General features: G+C 45.2%; 1 protein-coding gene across 6 annotated transcripts in view; it reads left to right on the plus strand.

Moving 5' to 3' along the window:
• Window positions 1-16,805, plus strand: part of LOC123516607 — a 314,502-nt gene extending 297,697 nt beyond the window's left edge. For 4 of the 6 annotated variants that reach the window (XM_045276154.1, XM_045276157.1, XM_045276156.1 and 1 more), the window contains 4 exons: window positions 3,303-3,581; window positions 5,464-5,693; window positions 11,326-11,435; window positions 13,726-16,805. In XM_045276154.1, the coding sequence (XP_045132089.1) occupies window positions 3,303-3,581; window positions 5,464-5,693; window positions 11,326-11,435; window positions 13,726-15,454 (2,348 nt within the window). In that variant the 3' untranslated portion in view covers window positions 15,455-16,805. The remainder of the gene's footprint in view (window positions 1-3,302; window positions 3,582-5,463; window positions 5,694-11,325; window positions 11,436-13,725) is intronic. The other 2 variants (XR_006678254.1, XR_006678255.1) reach the window with 2 other exon arrangements.
• The last annotated feature ends 1,514 nt before the right edge of the window (window positions 16,806-18,319 follow it).

Consider the following 18,319-nt stretch of genomic DNA (forward strand, 5'->3'; position numbering starts at 1 on the left):
TATAATGAAAAAAAAAACTAGAAGCACATCAAATATACACGTAAAAAAAAAAAAAACTGGAGAGCATGTTAAACTTCATCATAAAAATGGAAAAAAGAAAAAAATATTACAGAAGAATGCCAAAAAAAAAAAAACATGAGACTATCTGTAAAAAAAAAAAAAGCAAGAGACGAAACTCATTTAACAAGTAGATGAGATGCACATAAAATATACATAGGAAAGAAAATATGACACTGGGAAAAAGAAAGTGGCACATTGCTGCTCATGGAAATAATTTAAAGATGCAAAAAAAAAAAAACAGAAACTCTCGAAAAAAGAAGCCAATTTAGTTGAGATTATGTTCCAATAATCCACTTTTTAGAACAGTCCAAGTCACTCAGTGTAGTAAGTGGGTCAATATATATGTGGTGGTGGTGGTGGTGGTAGTAGTAAAAATAATAGTAGTAGTAGTAGTAGTAGTAGTAGTAGTAGTAGTAGTAGTAGTAGTAGTAGTAGTAGCAGTAGTAGTAGTAGTATTGGAAGTAGTACATGGAGCAGCACCAGTAGTAGTAGTAGTAGTGGTGGTGGTAGTAGTAGTAGCAGTGGTAAAAGCAGTAGTAGTAGTAGTAGTAGTAGTAGTAGTAGTAGTAGTAGTAGTAGTAGTAGCAGTAGTAGTAGTAGCAGTAATAGTAGTAATAGCAGTAACATTAGCAACAGCAGTAGCAGTAGCAGTATAAGTAACAGAGGTAGTAGTATAAACAACAGTGGCCACAGCAGAAATATGAAAACAACAATAACCGACGCACATAACGATGTACAACAAGACAGAGAAAAAAAAAAAACACAATAAAACTAGACTCCCCTTAAGAAGAAAAAAAATTAAGGAAGAAAAACTAACTAAAACCAACAACAAGACTGAACCACCACCACCACCACCACCACCACCACTACCTTGCCTCCATCTGTCACCCAACCCCCGTGACGCTAATGACGAGAAGACCCTTGCTTTCTCACACTGTTTTTTGACTCAGCACCGCCCTCCAGCACACACAACCCTGCCTAGCTCGGAGACACACTACAAGCTGTCTTAAGAGCGGCTCCGCGAGGGGAGAGGTGACTGGGTGCTGGAGGGCGCGGAGGACGAATGTGTCAGGAGGAGGAGGAGGAAGAGGAGGAGGAGAAAGACGAAACCAAATGAAAGACAAATACATAAAGAATCAAAATGTCATAAGAGAGAGAGAGAGAGAGAGAGAGAGAGAGAGAGAGAGAGAGAGAGAGAGAGAGAGAGAGAGAGAGAGAGAGAGAGAGAGAGATGGATAACGGATTTATGGAAAGCACGACTATTGCATATATGTCTTGCAAGAAAGACTATATTTTTCATTCCTTCGTGAAATAAAGTCGGTTGGTTCTCCTTCCCCTCTCTCTCTCTCTCTCTCTCTCTCTCTCTCTCTCTCTCTCTCTCTCTCTCTCTCTCTCTCTCTCTCTGTACTATCTTTCCTTTGCCTCACACGCTTTCCCCTTGGGCCTCACTGCTTTTCCCTTCCCCTCGGTACCCTTCCCTTTTCCCTCACCACCTCCTCTCTCCCCTCACTACCTTCCTTTCATCCCTTACCTTCGTCCTTCGTCCCTCACACCCACCCTCGTCTGTTCCCTCTCCCCACACCATCCATTCCTTTTCCTTCCCTTGTCGTGTGTACCTACTTACTGTTATGATTAATCTACAGGTGAATTTATTAACCTCTGTAACTCACCTCTCTCTCTCTCTCTCTCTCTCTCTCTCTCTCTCTCTCTCTCTCTCTCTCTCTCTCTCTCTCTCTCTCTCTCGTTCGTTTCGTTCATGTGTGTTTCCAAATAGATTGCATCATTACAGGGTGGTGGTCTTACATTACCCATGTTACGTGTGCAATATACGACTTCTCTCTTCCCTTGCCTCTGTTTCTCTTCCTTCTCTACCTCCTCCTCCTCCTCCTTCTTCTTCTCCTCCTCCTCCTCCTCCTCCTCCTCCTCCTAGTCCAGCAACTACTTCTCTTTCTCCTCTTTCCTCATATCTGCTGTCAGTATTCGTTAACTCAGTAATGAATAAGGGAATGTAACACCCATACATACACACACATATACGTACACACACACACACACACACACACACACACACACACACACACACACACACACACTAGTACTGCAAGAAGACGTGGTGGTGGCGGTCATCCTCCTCCTTCTACCTCGTCAGTACTCGCTAACTCAGTAATGAATAACACACACACACACACACACACACACACACACACACACACACACACACACACACACTAGTATTGCATGAGCGTGAGGTGGTGAGGCAAGTGGTGGTAGTGGTGGTGGTGGTGAAGTTAAAAGATATGGTGTTCTCATCTATTGTGCTCTTATTTATAGTAAGGGTAACACGTCACCTTCCTTCGTGCCCTATCTGTTCGCTCTACCTTCGCCCTTCAGTATAGGATGTTGCTTTCCATTATCCTGGTGCTTCCGAGGCTTAGCTCTTCGTGCCCCTCTCTCAGTTCTCATCCTCGCATGCATCAAAGTAAATCTGCCATCATCTCTTGTCTTTTGCAGATCCGTTCCGTTGATAGCAGGAGTATTTACCTTCACAGCGTACCCTTTGTTTCTCTCCTTCCCTCCAATATCTTGCTAATTTTCCTGTTTCTCCCCTATTGTTGTGTTTCAAAACTTATGTCTTTTGTCATTCGCATTTTTCTGCTTCCCCTTGCTCCTCAAACTCAACACATTTACGAGTATTGGTGCAGTTGTCATATATTTTCTATCCTCTTCGCATATACTTTAGCCTTCTGTATGCTGACGATATTCCTCTCTGCTATTGTGTCTTTTAAAACTTGTGTCTTTTGTCACTCTTGTTTTTCTTCTTCCTCCTGCTCCTCCAACACTTACACACGCATCTATTTTATTCTCTCAGTCTGAATAACTCATCCTTCTTCTTCATATCCTCATATCCTTTTCTTTTAATTTTCTTTTACTCCCAATGGCACTTCATACTATATTTAAGTACACGAGTTGTCAAACCCATAGCCACTATAGCTAACTGATCACTCTTCCCTATAGCTGGCGTTTCTCACAACTATTCTATAAATTCATACATAACTTCCTAACGAAATCGAAAATAATATCCAGATTTACGAGAACTGCCATGACTATAACGATAATTCAACGAGGAAAATTTTGCATCTAAGAGAAGATTGGAACCTAACAAACCATCTCTGTAGCCTTTGAGAATAACCGTAATGAAAGAATACCATATCTACAAACACGTCCCTTTGTGGTCTTTCCAGGTACGGGCTTGCTGGCCTTCACGCCCATCCTAGCTGTGCTGCTGGGCGTGGTGGTGTCTCTCATCCTCATGGCGCTGGTCATCGCCCTAGTGGTCAGGTCACGGCGGCCGAGGGACAACCGGAAGCAGGAGGTCAAGATGGTTTACGACAAGGGCGCGTCTGGGTCAACCACTGCACCGCTGAGAGGAGCCACGGCCGCTGATGATGAGGACCTCTCATCGACCGCTGGCGCTACAGCTAACGAGGACTCCAACCCCGACGTGATCCCCGTGAACGATGGTAAGTCAGACGAAGGCCAGGGAGAAGGAAGAAGGCAGATGTAAGATAGAGGGAAGCGAGGGAGGGAAGGGAGGTGAGGGAAGAAGACAGATGCAAAGTGCAGGGAAGCGAGGAGAGGAGAGGGAGGTGAGGGAAGAAGGCAGATGCAAGGTAGAGGGAATAGAGAAAAGAGAGGGAGGTGAGGGAAAAAGGCAGATGCAAGGAAGCGAGGAAGGAGAGGGAGGAGAGGGAGTGAAGCAGGTGCAAGGCGACTGATGTGTTGGTTAAGAGAAGAGCAAGATGAGAGGGAAAAGATGAGAAGAGCTGAGTGCAAAACGAAGAGAAAAGAAGATGCAGGAGATGAAAGTAAAATGTTGGTACAGAAACACATGTGGACGGTGAAAGATGAATGAGTCTAGCAGTTTATTGTAAGAAAAGTACATAAGGATACCGAAAATAAGGACAGAAACAGGAAAGAAAGAATTAAAGTGACAGATACAGAGTAAAAAGTAAACAGAAAATGAAGACTAAAAATGAGAGAAAAGAAGAAATACGGGTAAGGAAAGGTACACGAACCAGGATGAAAAATAAAAGAGAAGCAAAGAGAACTCCAGCGAGGTTGTCATAAAGAATACATGGCGGAGGGATGAAAGATAAAAAGATGGGAAAAGTTGAGTGAAAGGTGAATGAAAGATGAAAACGCAAGGCAAACTCCGAAACGATGGAACAAAAATATGGGGACAAACGGTAAATAAAGGTAAATAAAACAGAGTAAAAGATGAAAGCAATACAAAGACAGCTCCGGCAATGTTGTAATACAGAATTCATGGCTGTAGTAAATTGTTAAAGGCGAGAGTAAAGATTTGGAGAGGCAAGAGAAAAAGCAAAGAGGTGAGTGAGGGAAGATGTGAACGAGTGTAAAGGAAGATTGAGAAGGAGTGAAGGAAGATGGAGTGAGGGATAAGAAAGGAAAAAAGAGAGGGACAGGAGGGTAGAAATGGGATTAAATATGATGAATGGTGGAGGCTAAGAGGGAAGGAGAAGGAAGGTGTGAACAGCCAACAGGAGTGAAAACCTTCCTTGTTGTTGCTCTTCTTTTTTCTTTCTTTCTGCCTTTCTGTCTGTCTATCTCCTGCATTAGTAAAAAAAAGGACTACAACCATTTTTTTGCTCTTATTCTGTCTTTCAATTGGTCAGAAATTTGTGTTCTATAAGTGTTTATGAAAACTTTCCTTTTGTTCCTCTTCTTTCTGCCTTTCTGTCTGTCTATCTCCTGCATTCGTCAAAGAAACAGATTAAAACCATTTTTTGCTCTTATTCTGTCTTTCAGTTGGTAGGAAAGTTGTGTTCTAGAAGTATGTATGTGAAAATCTTCCTTATTGTTCCTCTTCTCTCTTTCTGCCTTTCTGTCTGTCTATCTTCTGCCTCCGTCAAAGAAAAGAACCACAACCATTTCTTCTCTTATTCTGTCGTTCAGTTGGCCAGAAATTTGTGTTCTTTAAGTGTCTGTGAAAACCTTCCTTATTGTTCCTTTTCTGTCTTTCCTACCTTTCTATCTGTCTATTTCTTGTATTCGTAAAAGAAATGGAATACAACTATTTTTATCTCTTACGCCTCTCAACATGTATGAGAAATTTGTGTTCTATAACTATTTGTCTGTAGAGGTTTTAAGACATTTCTCCCTTTCTTTCTGCTGACTCTTTAACCTGCATGGGGACTAGCAATTAAGTGGGCCTTTTTAAGTTTTTTGTTGCCCTTACGTATACAAAAATATGTCCATCTTTATTCTTGTCAATCTATCCATTATCTCTCCTCTCTTAGTCTGCCTTCAAACAACACCCCACCCAACGTCCCTCCTCTCCATGAAACACCCAAGCACACTCCCTTCCTTCCTCCCTTACAGACCACCAGGTGAAGGAGCTACAGACGCACACATACACCGCCGAGACTTTGCCTATGACAGAAATCCACCAGCGCCACCAGCAGCTGCAGAAATCTCCGCCCACCTCCCCAGCATCCAGCCAGCTCATGTCCAGCCCGCAGCAGCAACAACAGCAGCTGGCAGGGACGGCAGAGTACTTACAGGGTCACGATGGATCCTTCTACATCAACCCTGGGAATCTGATGCGGCAGGTAAGGCGTGGAAACGATCAGATTGACAGGGTACAGTGGAGAGTTTGGTGGAAGTTATAGGAAAAGTTTGTGTTGCCGGTGTGAGGAATAGGGAGTGATGCAGGGAAAGGAAATAGGAGTACATGAGGGTAAATAGATGAATAGTAAGGGAAAACAGGACATAAATAGGGTAATAGATACATAGTGGTAATGGAAAAGAGTGTTTAAGAGATATTTGTTAAGGAGATCTAGGTGTGTGTGTGTGTATGTGTGTGTGTGTGATGGGGAAAAGATATATATAACTCTTCTTCCATTAACAAAAATATCCACACTCACACACACACACACACACACACACACACACACACACACATACGGCCCGGTAGCTCAGTGGTTAGAGCGCTGGCTTCACAAGCCAGAGGACCGGGGTTCGATTCCCCGGCCGGGTGGAGATATTTGGGTGTGTCTCCTTTCACGTGTAGCCCCTGTTCACCTAGCAGTGAGTAGGTACGGGATGTAAATCGAGGAGTTGTGACCTTGTTGTCCCGGTGTGTGGTGTGTGCCTGGTCTCAGGCCTATCCGAAGATCGGAAATAATGAGCTCTGAGCTCGTTCCGTTGCGTGACGTCTGGCTGTCTCGTCAGAGACTGCAGCAGATCAAACAGTGAAACACACACACACACACACACACACAGGACAGATTCCCATTTTTATATCTACCCTCCAACACACACACAGAAATGCACACCCACCCACCTACCAACATTTGGCACTCAGGAATCATAAGTATTATCCAACACCGTGCTGAACATAAAACACAACAAACATCACAGGCATCACACACGAACACTGTCATCTCTGTTACCGCCCACACTTGCCTCCACCGCCACACACACACTGCGTCAAACCAGTCTCCTTTACCTCGTCAAAACATCTCCAGGATCGCCAGAACAGCCACACGTGTCATTCAGCTCCACCATCTAATTGATAAGAACTGTTCGACTTTTGACATCTGAGTAAGATTTAAAAGTTAACAAGAGGAATATTATTGCTAGAAGTCACCGGAAATTAAACTTGTTATTTTTCTAGTAGCATATTTTTTATTTGTTGAAGATAATATAGCTTGAGGCACTGAAAAATAATGACTGCCGTTTGATCACTGAATAAAATGTAAGGTTCTATTAAGGAGGACATAATGAGAAGCAATGACAATTAACTCTACCTGCTATAATAAGAATTAAGTATGCCTCCTAACATTTCAGTAATTGTGCGACTTTACTGAGAAAAAAAAACACAGAAGGTGCTAAAAAGATATACGTATTCTTTATTTCAACACTTTAGTGTCATCTGATATTTAAGGAACGTACAACACACAGTTTTATTGAGGAAACTATAAAGAGAGGCACTTCAAAATTTTCAATACTCGATCACTTTTACATTTGAGTTGTATCTTTCAAAATGATATCTTCAGCTTGCACCAAGACGTTGTATTAACCCCTTCAATACTGAAACGCATTTTTATCTTGATTTTTGGGTATGATTAGACAATTTTATTTGCATTAGGAAGGGTCTATGGAGGTCAGAAGATTAATGTCCAGATTCTTTACTATTCCAATCTCAACATATGTTTCTGAAGCTGTATAAAATCGCCAAATGGTAACGAGAATGAATAAGAGAACGTGTTCTTGTACCGAAGAGATTAAAGTTGAGGATAAGCCGTATGAATCACACACAAACTTAATACTTCTCACACCAGCACAAGTTTCCATGTAATAAGAAAGAAAAAAATGGCTTGAAAACGTGATGACGAATTAATGGAAGTGAAAGGTGTTATTATTTGTTAGTTTATTCATGTTCCTGTCAATCCGTCATCATTAATGAGAACACACCACTTGGATTTAATTGCACCGTGTTCATATTTGCATCATTTTTTTTTCCTATAATGTCTTACCAATACACATGATATTAATTAACGCTTCTCACTGCCCACGCCAGTACATTACTGCGTGGGCGACGACTGCCCAGATGACCAAATGGAAGAAAATATATAATTACTACCACTACTACTACTACTACTACTACTACTACTACTACTACTACTACTACTGCTACTACTACTACTACTGCTGCTGCTACTGCTACTACTACTACTACTACTACTACTACTACTACTACTACTACTACTACTACTACTACTACTATTATACTGCTACTACTACTACTACTACTACTACTACTACTACTACTACTACTACTACTACTACTCTCACTACCATTAATACTATTACCGTTACTACCACTACTACTACTACTACTATTACTATTACTACTACTACTACTACTACTACTACTACTACTACTACTATGATAATAACAGTAGTAACAAGAACACCTAGGTGTTTCGTGCCCTCGTGCTTCTGTCAGAAATATTTATAATTTCTACTTTAATTCTCTCTCTCTCTCTCTCTCTCTCTCTCTCTCTCTCTCTCTCTCTCTCTCTCTCTCCATACCTGCATCCAATCACTTTCCCTCCCTACCTCTCCCTCTATTTTGCTGCAGGTCACGGCGAGAGAGAGAGAGAGAGAGAGAGAGAGAGAGAGAGAGAGAGGGCACGGGGGGCGAAGGGCGCTGGGAGAGGGACTATAGAGGAGGGAGGGGTCGGGCTGCATGGTCAGGGGCAGCAGGGTCGGGGCGCTGCTGCGGGCGGGAAATAAGGTGGTTTGGCCGCTAATGGGAGAGTCACCCACGCCCGGCCACTAATTAAAGCCCTGGTTGCGCCGTTTTATATTTACCTGGGCAGGTTTGTTATGGGCTTTTGGACGCGCCAGGGAAGGGTGGTGGCTGGCCGTGGCTGGCTGGCCGTGGCTGGGTGGCTGGCGGCAGCACGTGCTAGTTTCGTTTCTGCTTTTATGTTTGTATCTGTTGTTGTTCTGTGGGTTTATTTCGGGCGCTTAACTCTCTTTTTGGTGGACGAATATACGGTGTAGTTTCTATACATACATATTTTCATTGTCTTAGTAATTAATAAGCGTCAATTTTTAACGTATAAGTTTTGGGGAGTAAGTATTTCAGTGTTTTTCTAAGATTTAACTGACTTTAGTGTAAGTTTTATATTAATCTTCACTCTAAAAACATCCGTGAACGAGATGACGAGGATGTATAAACGCGCGCACACACACACACACACACACACACACACACACACACACACACACACACACACACACACACACACACACACACACACACACACACACACACACACACACACACACACACACACACACACACACACACACACATCAGTCAATCTCTACACCTCTGAGTCTTCCAGGAGTCAAAGTAACACACGCAACACTGAGTTACGCAAAATCTTCAGCTAACATTTGCATACGATATTGATTTCACTGGCGGCGACGAGCAGTTAAATGAGAGCAAGTGTGAAATGTGTTTGATGGCGGCGTGTAAACATGACAGCGGCACGCCACTAACAGACACACACACACACACACACACACACACACACACACACACACAGCACCATAAGCTTATCTAGTGTGTTCATTCCATTCTCCCATTAATTAAACACACACACACACACACACACACACACACACACACACACACAGTATTTATTACACACACACACACACACACACACACACACACACGGTAGCTCATTGGTTAGAGCGCTGGCTTCACAAGCCAGAGGACCGGGGTTCGATTCCCCGGCCGGGTGGAGATATTTGGGTGTGTCTCCTTTCACGTGTAGCCCCTGTTCACCTAGCAGTGAGTAGGTACGGGATGTAAATCGAGGAGTTGTGACCTTGTTGTCCCGGTGTGTGGTGTGTGTCTGGTCTCAGGCCTATCCGAAGATCGGAAATAATGAGCTCTGAGCTCGTTCCGTAGGGTAACGTCTGGCTGTCTCGTCAGAGACTGCAGCAGATCATACAGTGAAACACACACACACACACACACACACACACACATTTGGTCTAATCTCACATTAAGGTGCACATCACGTTCAATACACACACACACACACACACACACACACATCGCTTTCGTTTATGCAAACATAAACGCATACACATAAATCATAAATGAATACTTTCTTTTTACGTACACCCTGTTTTAAGCCTCGTGTGTGTGTGTGTGTGTGTGTGTGTGTGTGTGTGTGTGTGTGTGTGTGTGTGTGTGTACCCAGGGAATGCTATTTTCTGAATTCTGACAGTCGTGGTGGAGCTGGCGAGGCATTTAAAAGGGCGCCATATTTCCTTAGGACGGTGGGCGGCCGGGGCGTGGAGTTATGGGGTGGGCGCCATTACTGCAGTGATGGAGTGGCGGCAGCGGGTTTGTGGTGTGGTGGTGATGGTGGTGGTGGTGGTGGTGGTGGTGGTGGTGGTGTATGAGAAGCAGTTTTATTTCTTGTTTTTTTTCTTTTTAAGTGGTTGACAATTATCACTACCACTACAACCACTGCCACTACTACTCCCACAACTACTACTACTACCACCACCACTACTACTACACAGTAATCACTATTATAACCCTATTATTTTCCTAAACATTTCAACCAAGACCTTCATAAAACACTAACTTGTATTGGAAATAACATAATATTTTTATCTTATAGAAGTGTTTAAAAAAGAAAGAGTGTATTTGGAATGAGGAAAGTATCTCTGGAACCACGATCAGGCCATTGATAAAATCCTTGCCATTTGAAAAGATGATTATTCGAAACTTTGTTCTTCTTATCATACTGTAACTATTTTATTCACGTTCTGTGCGTGATTCTAAAGACAAGCCAATTTTACAATATGTTTTTTTGGTTCAAACACCTTTTATAGTCATGAAAGCAGTATTATTCATACTGAGCGCTGTATATAATAATTTGAAACTTGGTTCTTGGTCTAATCAAACGTAAGAGTGTTATTAATTTTCATTTGGTAGTTGCAGAGATATAGGAATGCCATGTTGTGGCAATTAATTGCTTTTATCACTGTTTTATAGTCCAGGAAACATAATTTCTCTCTCCCCTTATACTTCCCTCTCACACTTCACACATGCACCATCCATGTAAAAACAATCACACACTAAGCAATATACATGAAGACAGGTATAGAATGCAGCATCTGTATCACTCACTATTACAAACAGGCGCCTCAAACTTCAGCACGCAATCTCACGCAGAGCTCACAGGCAAGGAGTTACAGGGAAATGACTGAAGCATAATCAACTTGTATGACGAGTGTTAGTGTTAGTGTTTAAGTCGCAAAGTTATCACCAAGTTGCATTCCAGGAGTGGTGTGGGTGATGGCGATGGTGATGCAGCTCTAACCTGTGTGAGCTTGTGTGTATGTGTGTATGTATATGCGTACTCTATATATATATAAATTTGCATACTTCGATACATAGGTGAGTCTCCCTTGCAGAGCCGGTGGTATAGTGAGTGTTATTGGCATTACTAGCAGCATTACCAGTATGTAGGAAAGCACCTGGATCCCCGAGGCACTCACACGTCCTCCATTAGCATAGACGACTACACGTGCATGGATAGACAGATTATCAGGGTGATGCTGTGAGTGTGTGTGTGTGTGTGTGTGTGTGTGTGTGTGTGTCTCCTAACATGTGGGCCGCGTGTCCTGCTACAGAAGGGTATGTCGGTGGTGCCGCGTGAGGGAGGAGACCCCGGGACGCTGCTTCACATGGGGCGTCCTCTGGCAGCCTCCTCGCCCGCAGCCCGCGCCGCCCCGCCCACACTGTACGCCCATTACACCCCTGAGCAGATGCCCTTCCTTCCACCTATTTCCTACCCACGCCACCCGCTCCCGCCGCCCTCTACCCTGACCGCCACCCTGCCCAAGTCGTATCCCCGGGAGCTGTGTGATGAAGGGCCCTACGCTCACGAGGTCCTGGCCGCCCTGCCTCCCCCTTACACCCACTTCCATCCCTCCCTCACCCTAGGGAGGGCCGGCTCACTCTCCTCGGGCCGTGCCACTCCCTCCTGCTCTTCCACCACCTCTTCCTCCGCCAACCACCACGGCTCCACCTCCACCGTGGCCTTCCACCCTGAGAATGAGTCCCCCCGGGGCCCCCAGGCCATCCCTAGAGACCAGGCCGGAAGCCCCAGCCAGCGGGAGAGTTCGGTCTAGTCCCCTCCTAGAGACTAGCTAGTGTCCTCGTGTGTGTCTTGCAGGTATGTCCTCCCCTTGTTGTGTGTGTGTGTGTGTGTGTGTGTGTGTGTGTGTGTGTGTGTGTGTGTGTGTGTGTGTGTGTGTGTGTGTGTGTGTGTGTGTGTGTGTGTGTAAGTCTGCATTTTTCTCTTACATTATTTTAATACATCTCTCTCTCTCTCTCTCTCTCTCTCTCTGTGTGTGTGTGTGTGTGTGTGTGTGTGTGTGTGTGTGTGTGTGTGTGTGTGTGTGTGTGTGTATGTGTGTGTGTGTGTGTGTGTGTGTAAGTGTGTGTGTGTGTGTGTTACATTTATTTTTTTCTGTGTGCGTTTATGCGTGACTCTCTTTTCTTTTTCATTTACTGTGTGTGTGTGTGTGTGTGTGTGTGTGTGTGTGTGTGTGTGTGTGTGTGTGTGTGTGTGTGTGTGTATGTGTGTGTGTTTTCTAGCATGGTAAACCAGCGTCATCCACCTCCAAGTGTCGCATGCCATGATCTGTTTCCCAGTCAGCCTATGTTAACCTGCAAAGTTGGCAAAAAAAATATAATGTATACGTGTAGTGATGTGTCCCTCCCTCTCCCTCACCGACCCTGCCCTGCTTGTCTCTCTTATCCCGCTGATTCCACTATTTTTTGTCCATTTTTTAAGCCTCTGAGTTGGAAAGTGCACCCTAGCTAGCTTCCCTTGTCGTGACCCGGCCTCGCTACGTCCCACCCTGCTTTCCCTAAATTCATCCCTGTGGACAAAATCAAAGCAGGGAGAAAGCAAAACCCTCTTGCCCCTTCCTAAGCCTCAATTAACCATAGTATAGTAAAAATATAAATTCACTCCCCTGAAAAATACTTATATACGAAGAAGCCTACGCTTAGCATCCTTACCGCTTCGTGCCTTTCAGCAACACTATGATTTGAGACTGTCCACCACAGGATTCTGCAAAAAATTCAGTCACGTGCATGTTATTTGAGTGCATATTTCAATCTTAATCTCTAGAGACAATGTACGAAACGGACAGGAATGATGCCAAAGCGAAAACTTTACGTTCATATATTCTTGAATGCAGAGATATAGATGATAATATCAGATCGTATATATATATATATATATATATATATATATATATATATATATATATATATATATATATATATATATATATATATATAATAAAATAGAAATAAAAAAATATAGACAAACAGTAGATCAATAGAATTCAGTAGTTCAATACAATGAGAGTGACTGCAATACAAATTACTTTGAGAAGTTGATTTGCTACTCTAAGCCTCCAGGTAGGTAGTTCCAGATGTCCAGATGTGGAATTTAATCTTCTCGCCGCCGTCACAGCTACAGGTAACACACCTGGCCACATGGCACGGTAGGGAGTCATCACAGGAATGATCTCGCTCCTCCCCAAGGCATGAATTTATGCATGACGAACACAGGTGGCTATCGTGCCCTCTTGATGCCTGAAAATATCTGTTGAGGCTGACTAAGCTCAATCTTATGAAATTATGTGAATTTTCTTCCTCACGTGTGAAAGAACTTTAAAAGTCATGAATAGTAGCTGAGGACGGCACAGGGAAGCAGATGCAACTTTACCAAGATAACAAAGAGTAAAGGAGATCTTGCACCATGCCTTGGGAAGAGAGACAGACGACCGAGAGCCGTGTAGCAGCAACGCCGTAAAAGTGGAGGTCAGGGGTGTGGAATGACTGATGGTGTCCACCACTTTTTTTGTTATTTTTTTTAGACAGCCCATGCTCCCTAACTCTCTGCCACAGGCAACACGGTCCTGGCAGTGGCGTGCCTGCCTCGTCATTCCCCACCCTCATATAATCGTTCTTCCCTGAGTAACACTTCCATACCCATGTGTCTCCTACAGAGGCATGTTGAGCAGCAGCAGCAGCGGCACGGCCACCCCAGAGGGCGCAGCGACACCCCTACTGGACCACCCTCGCAAGGCCGCAAGAGGCAGTCTCCGGGACGACCCCCGCGAGGCCCCGATAAGATCACTACCGCTCGAAAGCTTCCTACGAGATTCCCCCAGCAGCTCAAAGTTAAGCACCTCCAAGATCAGTGCCTCGAGCAGCTTCCGGATGCCTCGCTCAAAGAGCCCCTCAGAGACCTGCAGGAGTGTTTCCGGCAGCTTGAAGAACGGAGACCCAAGGAGGAGTCCCACGAGGACACATCTCAGTCCCTCAAGAAGCTTCAAGCTGGAACTTCCCGAGAGCGCCAAACAGGCTCTCAGCGCTCACAGGAGGGAGGGGCCCGGCAGTTTCAAGGGAGAACTGTCAGTGCGCTCCAAGTTAGAGGTGCCGGAACCAGTGCGACGCAATTCCATCGGCAGCATCGGGCCAGGGATGCCGGAGGGCCTGATAGAGATCCTGACGAAGGAACAGTCAAAGTGCCGTCGACGGGAATCCCTGGAGGTCCCGAGCCTCTTCAGCAAAGATCGCACGGGCGCCCTAAGACGAGGCTCCATCGGCAGCTTCGGGATCATCACTCCAGAGAACGTGAGGAAATCCTCTCTGGGAAGCTGCAAGGTTCACTCCACACAGAGAAGTCCCTCCGGAAGTCTGAGAAGCCCCAGCAAGAGCAGCAGGAAGGACTCACTCGGCAGCCTGGCAGGGGACTCTCCAAGGAAGAGCCCCTCAGACAATTACAAGAACGATTTCGGGAATTGCAAGCTTCACACGCCAAAGCGAAGCCCTTCCGAGGGATTTCAGAGAGAGGTCAAGGGAAGCCTCAAACTGGAGCCCCCGACCAAGAGCTCGTCCTTCTGCTTCCAGAGGGAGACAGCGCGCAGCTTGAAGATAGACCCAAGCAGGAATGTGGCGGAACTAATCCAAAGAGAATTTTCGAGGAGCCTCAAGGTGGAGTCCTCGAGGAGGAGTCCCTCGGGTGGTCATCAAAGAGAGTCACCGAGTGCGAGGAAGAGTCCCTCTGGGAGCTACAAGAGTCCCTCCGGCAGCTTCAAGGCCCTAGCAGAGAACCAGCACCTACGGAGGAAGAGTTGCTCAGGCGGCTTCGTCTTGGAGGCCCCGAAGAGAGAGTCCTCGGGAGGCTTAAGCGCAGAGGCTCCCAGGAAGGGTTCGACGGGAAGCTTCAAACTAGAAACACCAAAAGTGAGTCCATCGGGCAGCACATCAAGGGAGTCCCCGGGGAGCCGCATGCTGGACACGTCCCGGTGCTCCAGGAAAGGCTCTTGGGCCAGCCCCACCGGAGGCTCCCCCAACCGCCACAGAAGGAGCCCACAGTGGTCCTCCCCACAGGAAGCCGGAGCTCTCGTGCTAGCCTCGCCAGGAAGCCTCATGGTGGACCCGCCATGGAGCACCCGGAAAAGCTCTCTGGGCACCCTGTCGGCCAGGCCGGCGTCTCTGGAGAGTCTCCTGTCGACCTCGGAGCTAGGCGCAGTGGTGCAAGTGTCCCCCGGCAGCGGCGAAACGGACGTTCTCGGCAACTTCAAGATCGACTCATCCAAGGAAGGTCACCTGGTGGTGACCCAGATGAAGGGATCACCCTCCTCTCAACAAGGTTCTAGTCAGCCAGACAAACTACGCATTGTCTGCCCTCTGGACACCAAGATCAGAATAGAGCTTAAGATGGACTAACTCAACGCAGTCTCTGAAGATGAAGAGTGAACGCACGATCCTGCGGGGATGGGTAGACTCAGAGCCAGTAAGCTTAGCACTGTTGTGATGTTGGGTGTGTATGTGTATGCGCTGCGAGGGAATGCTGCTGTGAACAATAGCACAAACATACCAACGGCAAGATAAATTACCTATTTCTCAGCTGGGAAATCCTCAACTTGTAATGAGGAATTCCCACACAAACATGTAGTGTAAACAAAGACCGAACCGGAAAACGGTGAGGAAGTGCATGCAGTGACTGGAGTGCGTGTGTGAGCCGAGGACCAGCCACCGATGCACGCTAGTGAGTCAAAACACATGGTGTTTATGTGGAATACCTCTCATGGACTGCACTGAGAGAGAGAGAGAGAGAGAGAGAGAGAGAGAGAGAGAGAGAGAGAGAGAGAGTTTTCCAGGAAAGACAAACAATAACTATCTGGTGCCCTAGAGAAGACAGGCAACAATATGAGATGGATGGATTATGTGCTTGGAAGACTGTACGCAGCGGTCTGGTGATAATGAGAGAGAGAGAGAGAGAGAGAGAGAGAGAGAGAGAGAGAGAGAGAGAGAGAGAGAGAGAGAGAGAGAGTCCATCAGCCCAGCAGCCCAGCAGCCCATCAGCCCCATCAGCCGCATCGCCTGGTCTCTTTCAGGTGCTCCCCTCACTTCCCTTCCTCTCTCGCCCCTCTCCCGCCTCCCTAAGCGCTCCAATTGATGTCCCGGATCGATGTTTTAAGCGAGTCTGCCTTTGGATGTGCCCGGACCACTTCCATGACGCCAGTACGTAGTGGTATAGATGTATCAAAGTGTTTCATTAATGTTTCACAGCCAGTTGTTTTTGTAATAATATGTACTATTTTCAGTGTCGCAGGAGAGAGAGAGAGAGAGAGAGAGAGAGAGAGAGAGAGAGAGAGAGAGAGAGAGCGTGGGAGAGTGTATTCATTATTCAGACAAAATATAATAAAAAAAAGTATTCACGTGTGGTTAGCGTGGAATAGAGTCATTTGTTTAACGCGATGACGATGATCCTATTAATGGAATGTCTTTATTTTCAGTGTTAGTATTGACATTTACATTCATTACCACTAGTGTTCCCTCGCCGACACTTCACCTTTTTTGGTACAAGACTTACGCAATTGTGACCCTTCAATGTTACTTTTTTATTAGACAAGGAGAAAGAGGAGAAAGAGTAGGAGGGGGATGAAGAGGAATTAGAGGAAGAGTACGAAGATAAGGACGATACGAGAAGAGGGGATATAATATAACAATGGGTATTATTAGAAAGGTCGTTCAGTCTCTATACAAAGCGTCACCACAACCACAACAAATACCACCACCACCACCACCACCACCAGAACCAATATTACCACCACTATCACCACCACCACCACCACCACTGCCACCACCACCACCACCACCATTACTAAAAACATCATTTCCTTCTTTGTGTCTCAACATGAAATAAAAATTTTCAATATAGATATAAAATAATGACGCAAAAATTATAATAACAAATTTTAAAAGTTCAAACGAAAAGAAAGAATATATGATATGTAGAACAGGCACACACACACACACACACACACACACACACACACACACACACACACACACACATTTTTTAGACAATTTATCGTGAATGTATACAGAGAGAAATAGAGAAATGAGGAGGAGGAGGAGGAGGAGGAGGAGGAGGAAGAGTAGGAGGAGGAGGAGGAGTAGGAGGAGGAGGAGGAGGAACAGGTGAAGAAGGAGCAGGTGGAGGAGGAAGACTGCATCTTGTTTAAATAAGATCTTGGTACGACTTTGAAGGAATTTCAATACTCGATTACATTCCTGGAAGAACTCTCTCTCTCTTTCTCTCTCTCTCTCTCTCTCTCTCTCTCTCTCTCTCTCTCTCTCTCTCTCTCTCTCTCTCTCTCTCATACAAAACGTAGTCCCTACTTCCCTCTTTGGCTAGACTAATCAAATCCAGGAGGAGAAACTACTTCCCTGTTATATACATACATATTTTCCATCTTTTCCTTTCCTTTTTTCCTTTACTGTAACATTGCTTTCCCATTGCGTTGGAGTGCGTGTGGTCATTTATCCTGCTTTGCGAAATGGACAGAGAAAAAAAAGTGTAATTTATAACTGCACTGTGTGTGTGTGTGTGTGTGTGTGTGTGTGTGTGTGTGTGTGTGTGTGTGTGTGTGTGTGTGTGTGTGTGTGTGTGTGTGTACGCGCTGCAAGGTCAAGAGAGGCTTTAGGGCTGGTTGGCGGCATCAGACGTTCACGAGGGTCAAGTGAAGAACTCAGGAAGGGCCAAGAGATGTGAGGCAACAAGAAAAGCTCCTCGTCAGCTTTTCAGTGCACCTTGATAGACTCGAGTGTAAGTTGATAGGTGTATGGGGTGACTGGGAAGAAGAGAGACGCTGGCAAGAGGGCGTGACGGATGGCTAGTTCTGGTGATTTGGATGATGGAGTGATTGGAAGAAGGACGGGAGGGTGTTAGAAAATGGAAGGATGGATGAGTGGATGGATGAAGACTTGTTCGTGTGGTAGTGGTGGTGATTGTGAAGTGATATTAGGAAACTATGTATTAGTGAATGAAAAAAAAAAACTATGAGGATGGATAGATAGGTAGATGGATGAATGGATGGATGGATGGAAGATCTGACGGATGGTTATGTGTGGTGGTATTCAAGGTGGACACAAAGGTATTAGGAATCTGCCTATGGCCCATATTCTGAAACACTTCCATACTACTCCTTCTATTTCAAAAAGGTTTATTCAAATTCACACGATATTTTAAGGTATTGTTACGGTTCAAGAGGTAGATTCACAAGATTTCTGCATAGTTAACTG

The sequence above is a fragment of the Portunus trituberculatus genome, chromosome 41 (genome assembly GCF_017591435.1).
Source record: "Portunus trituberculatus isolate SZX2019 chromosome 41, ASM1759143v1, whole genome shotgun sequence".
Classification (NCBI taxonomy): domain Eukaryota; kingdom Metazoa; phylum Arthropoda; class Malacostraca; order Decapoda; family Portunidae; genus Portunus; species Portunus trituberculatus.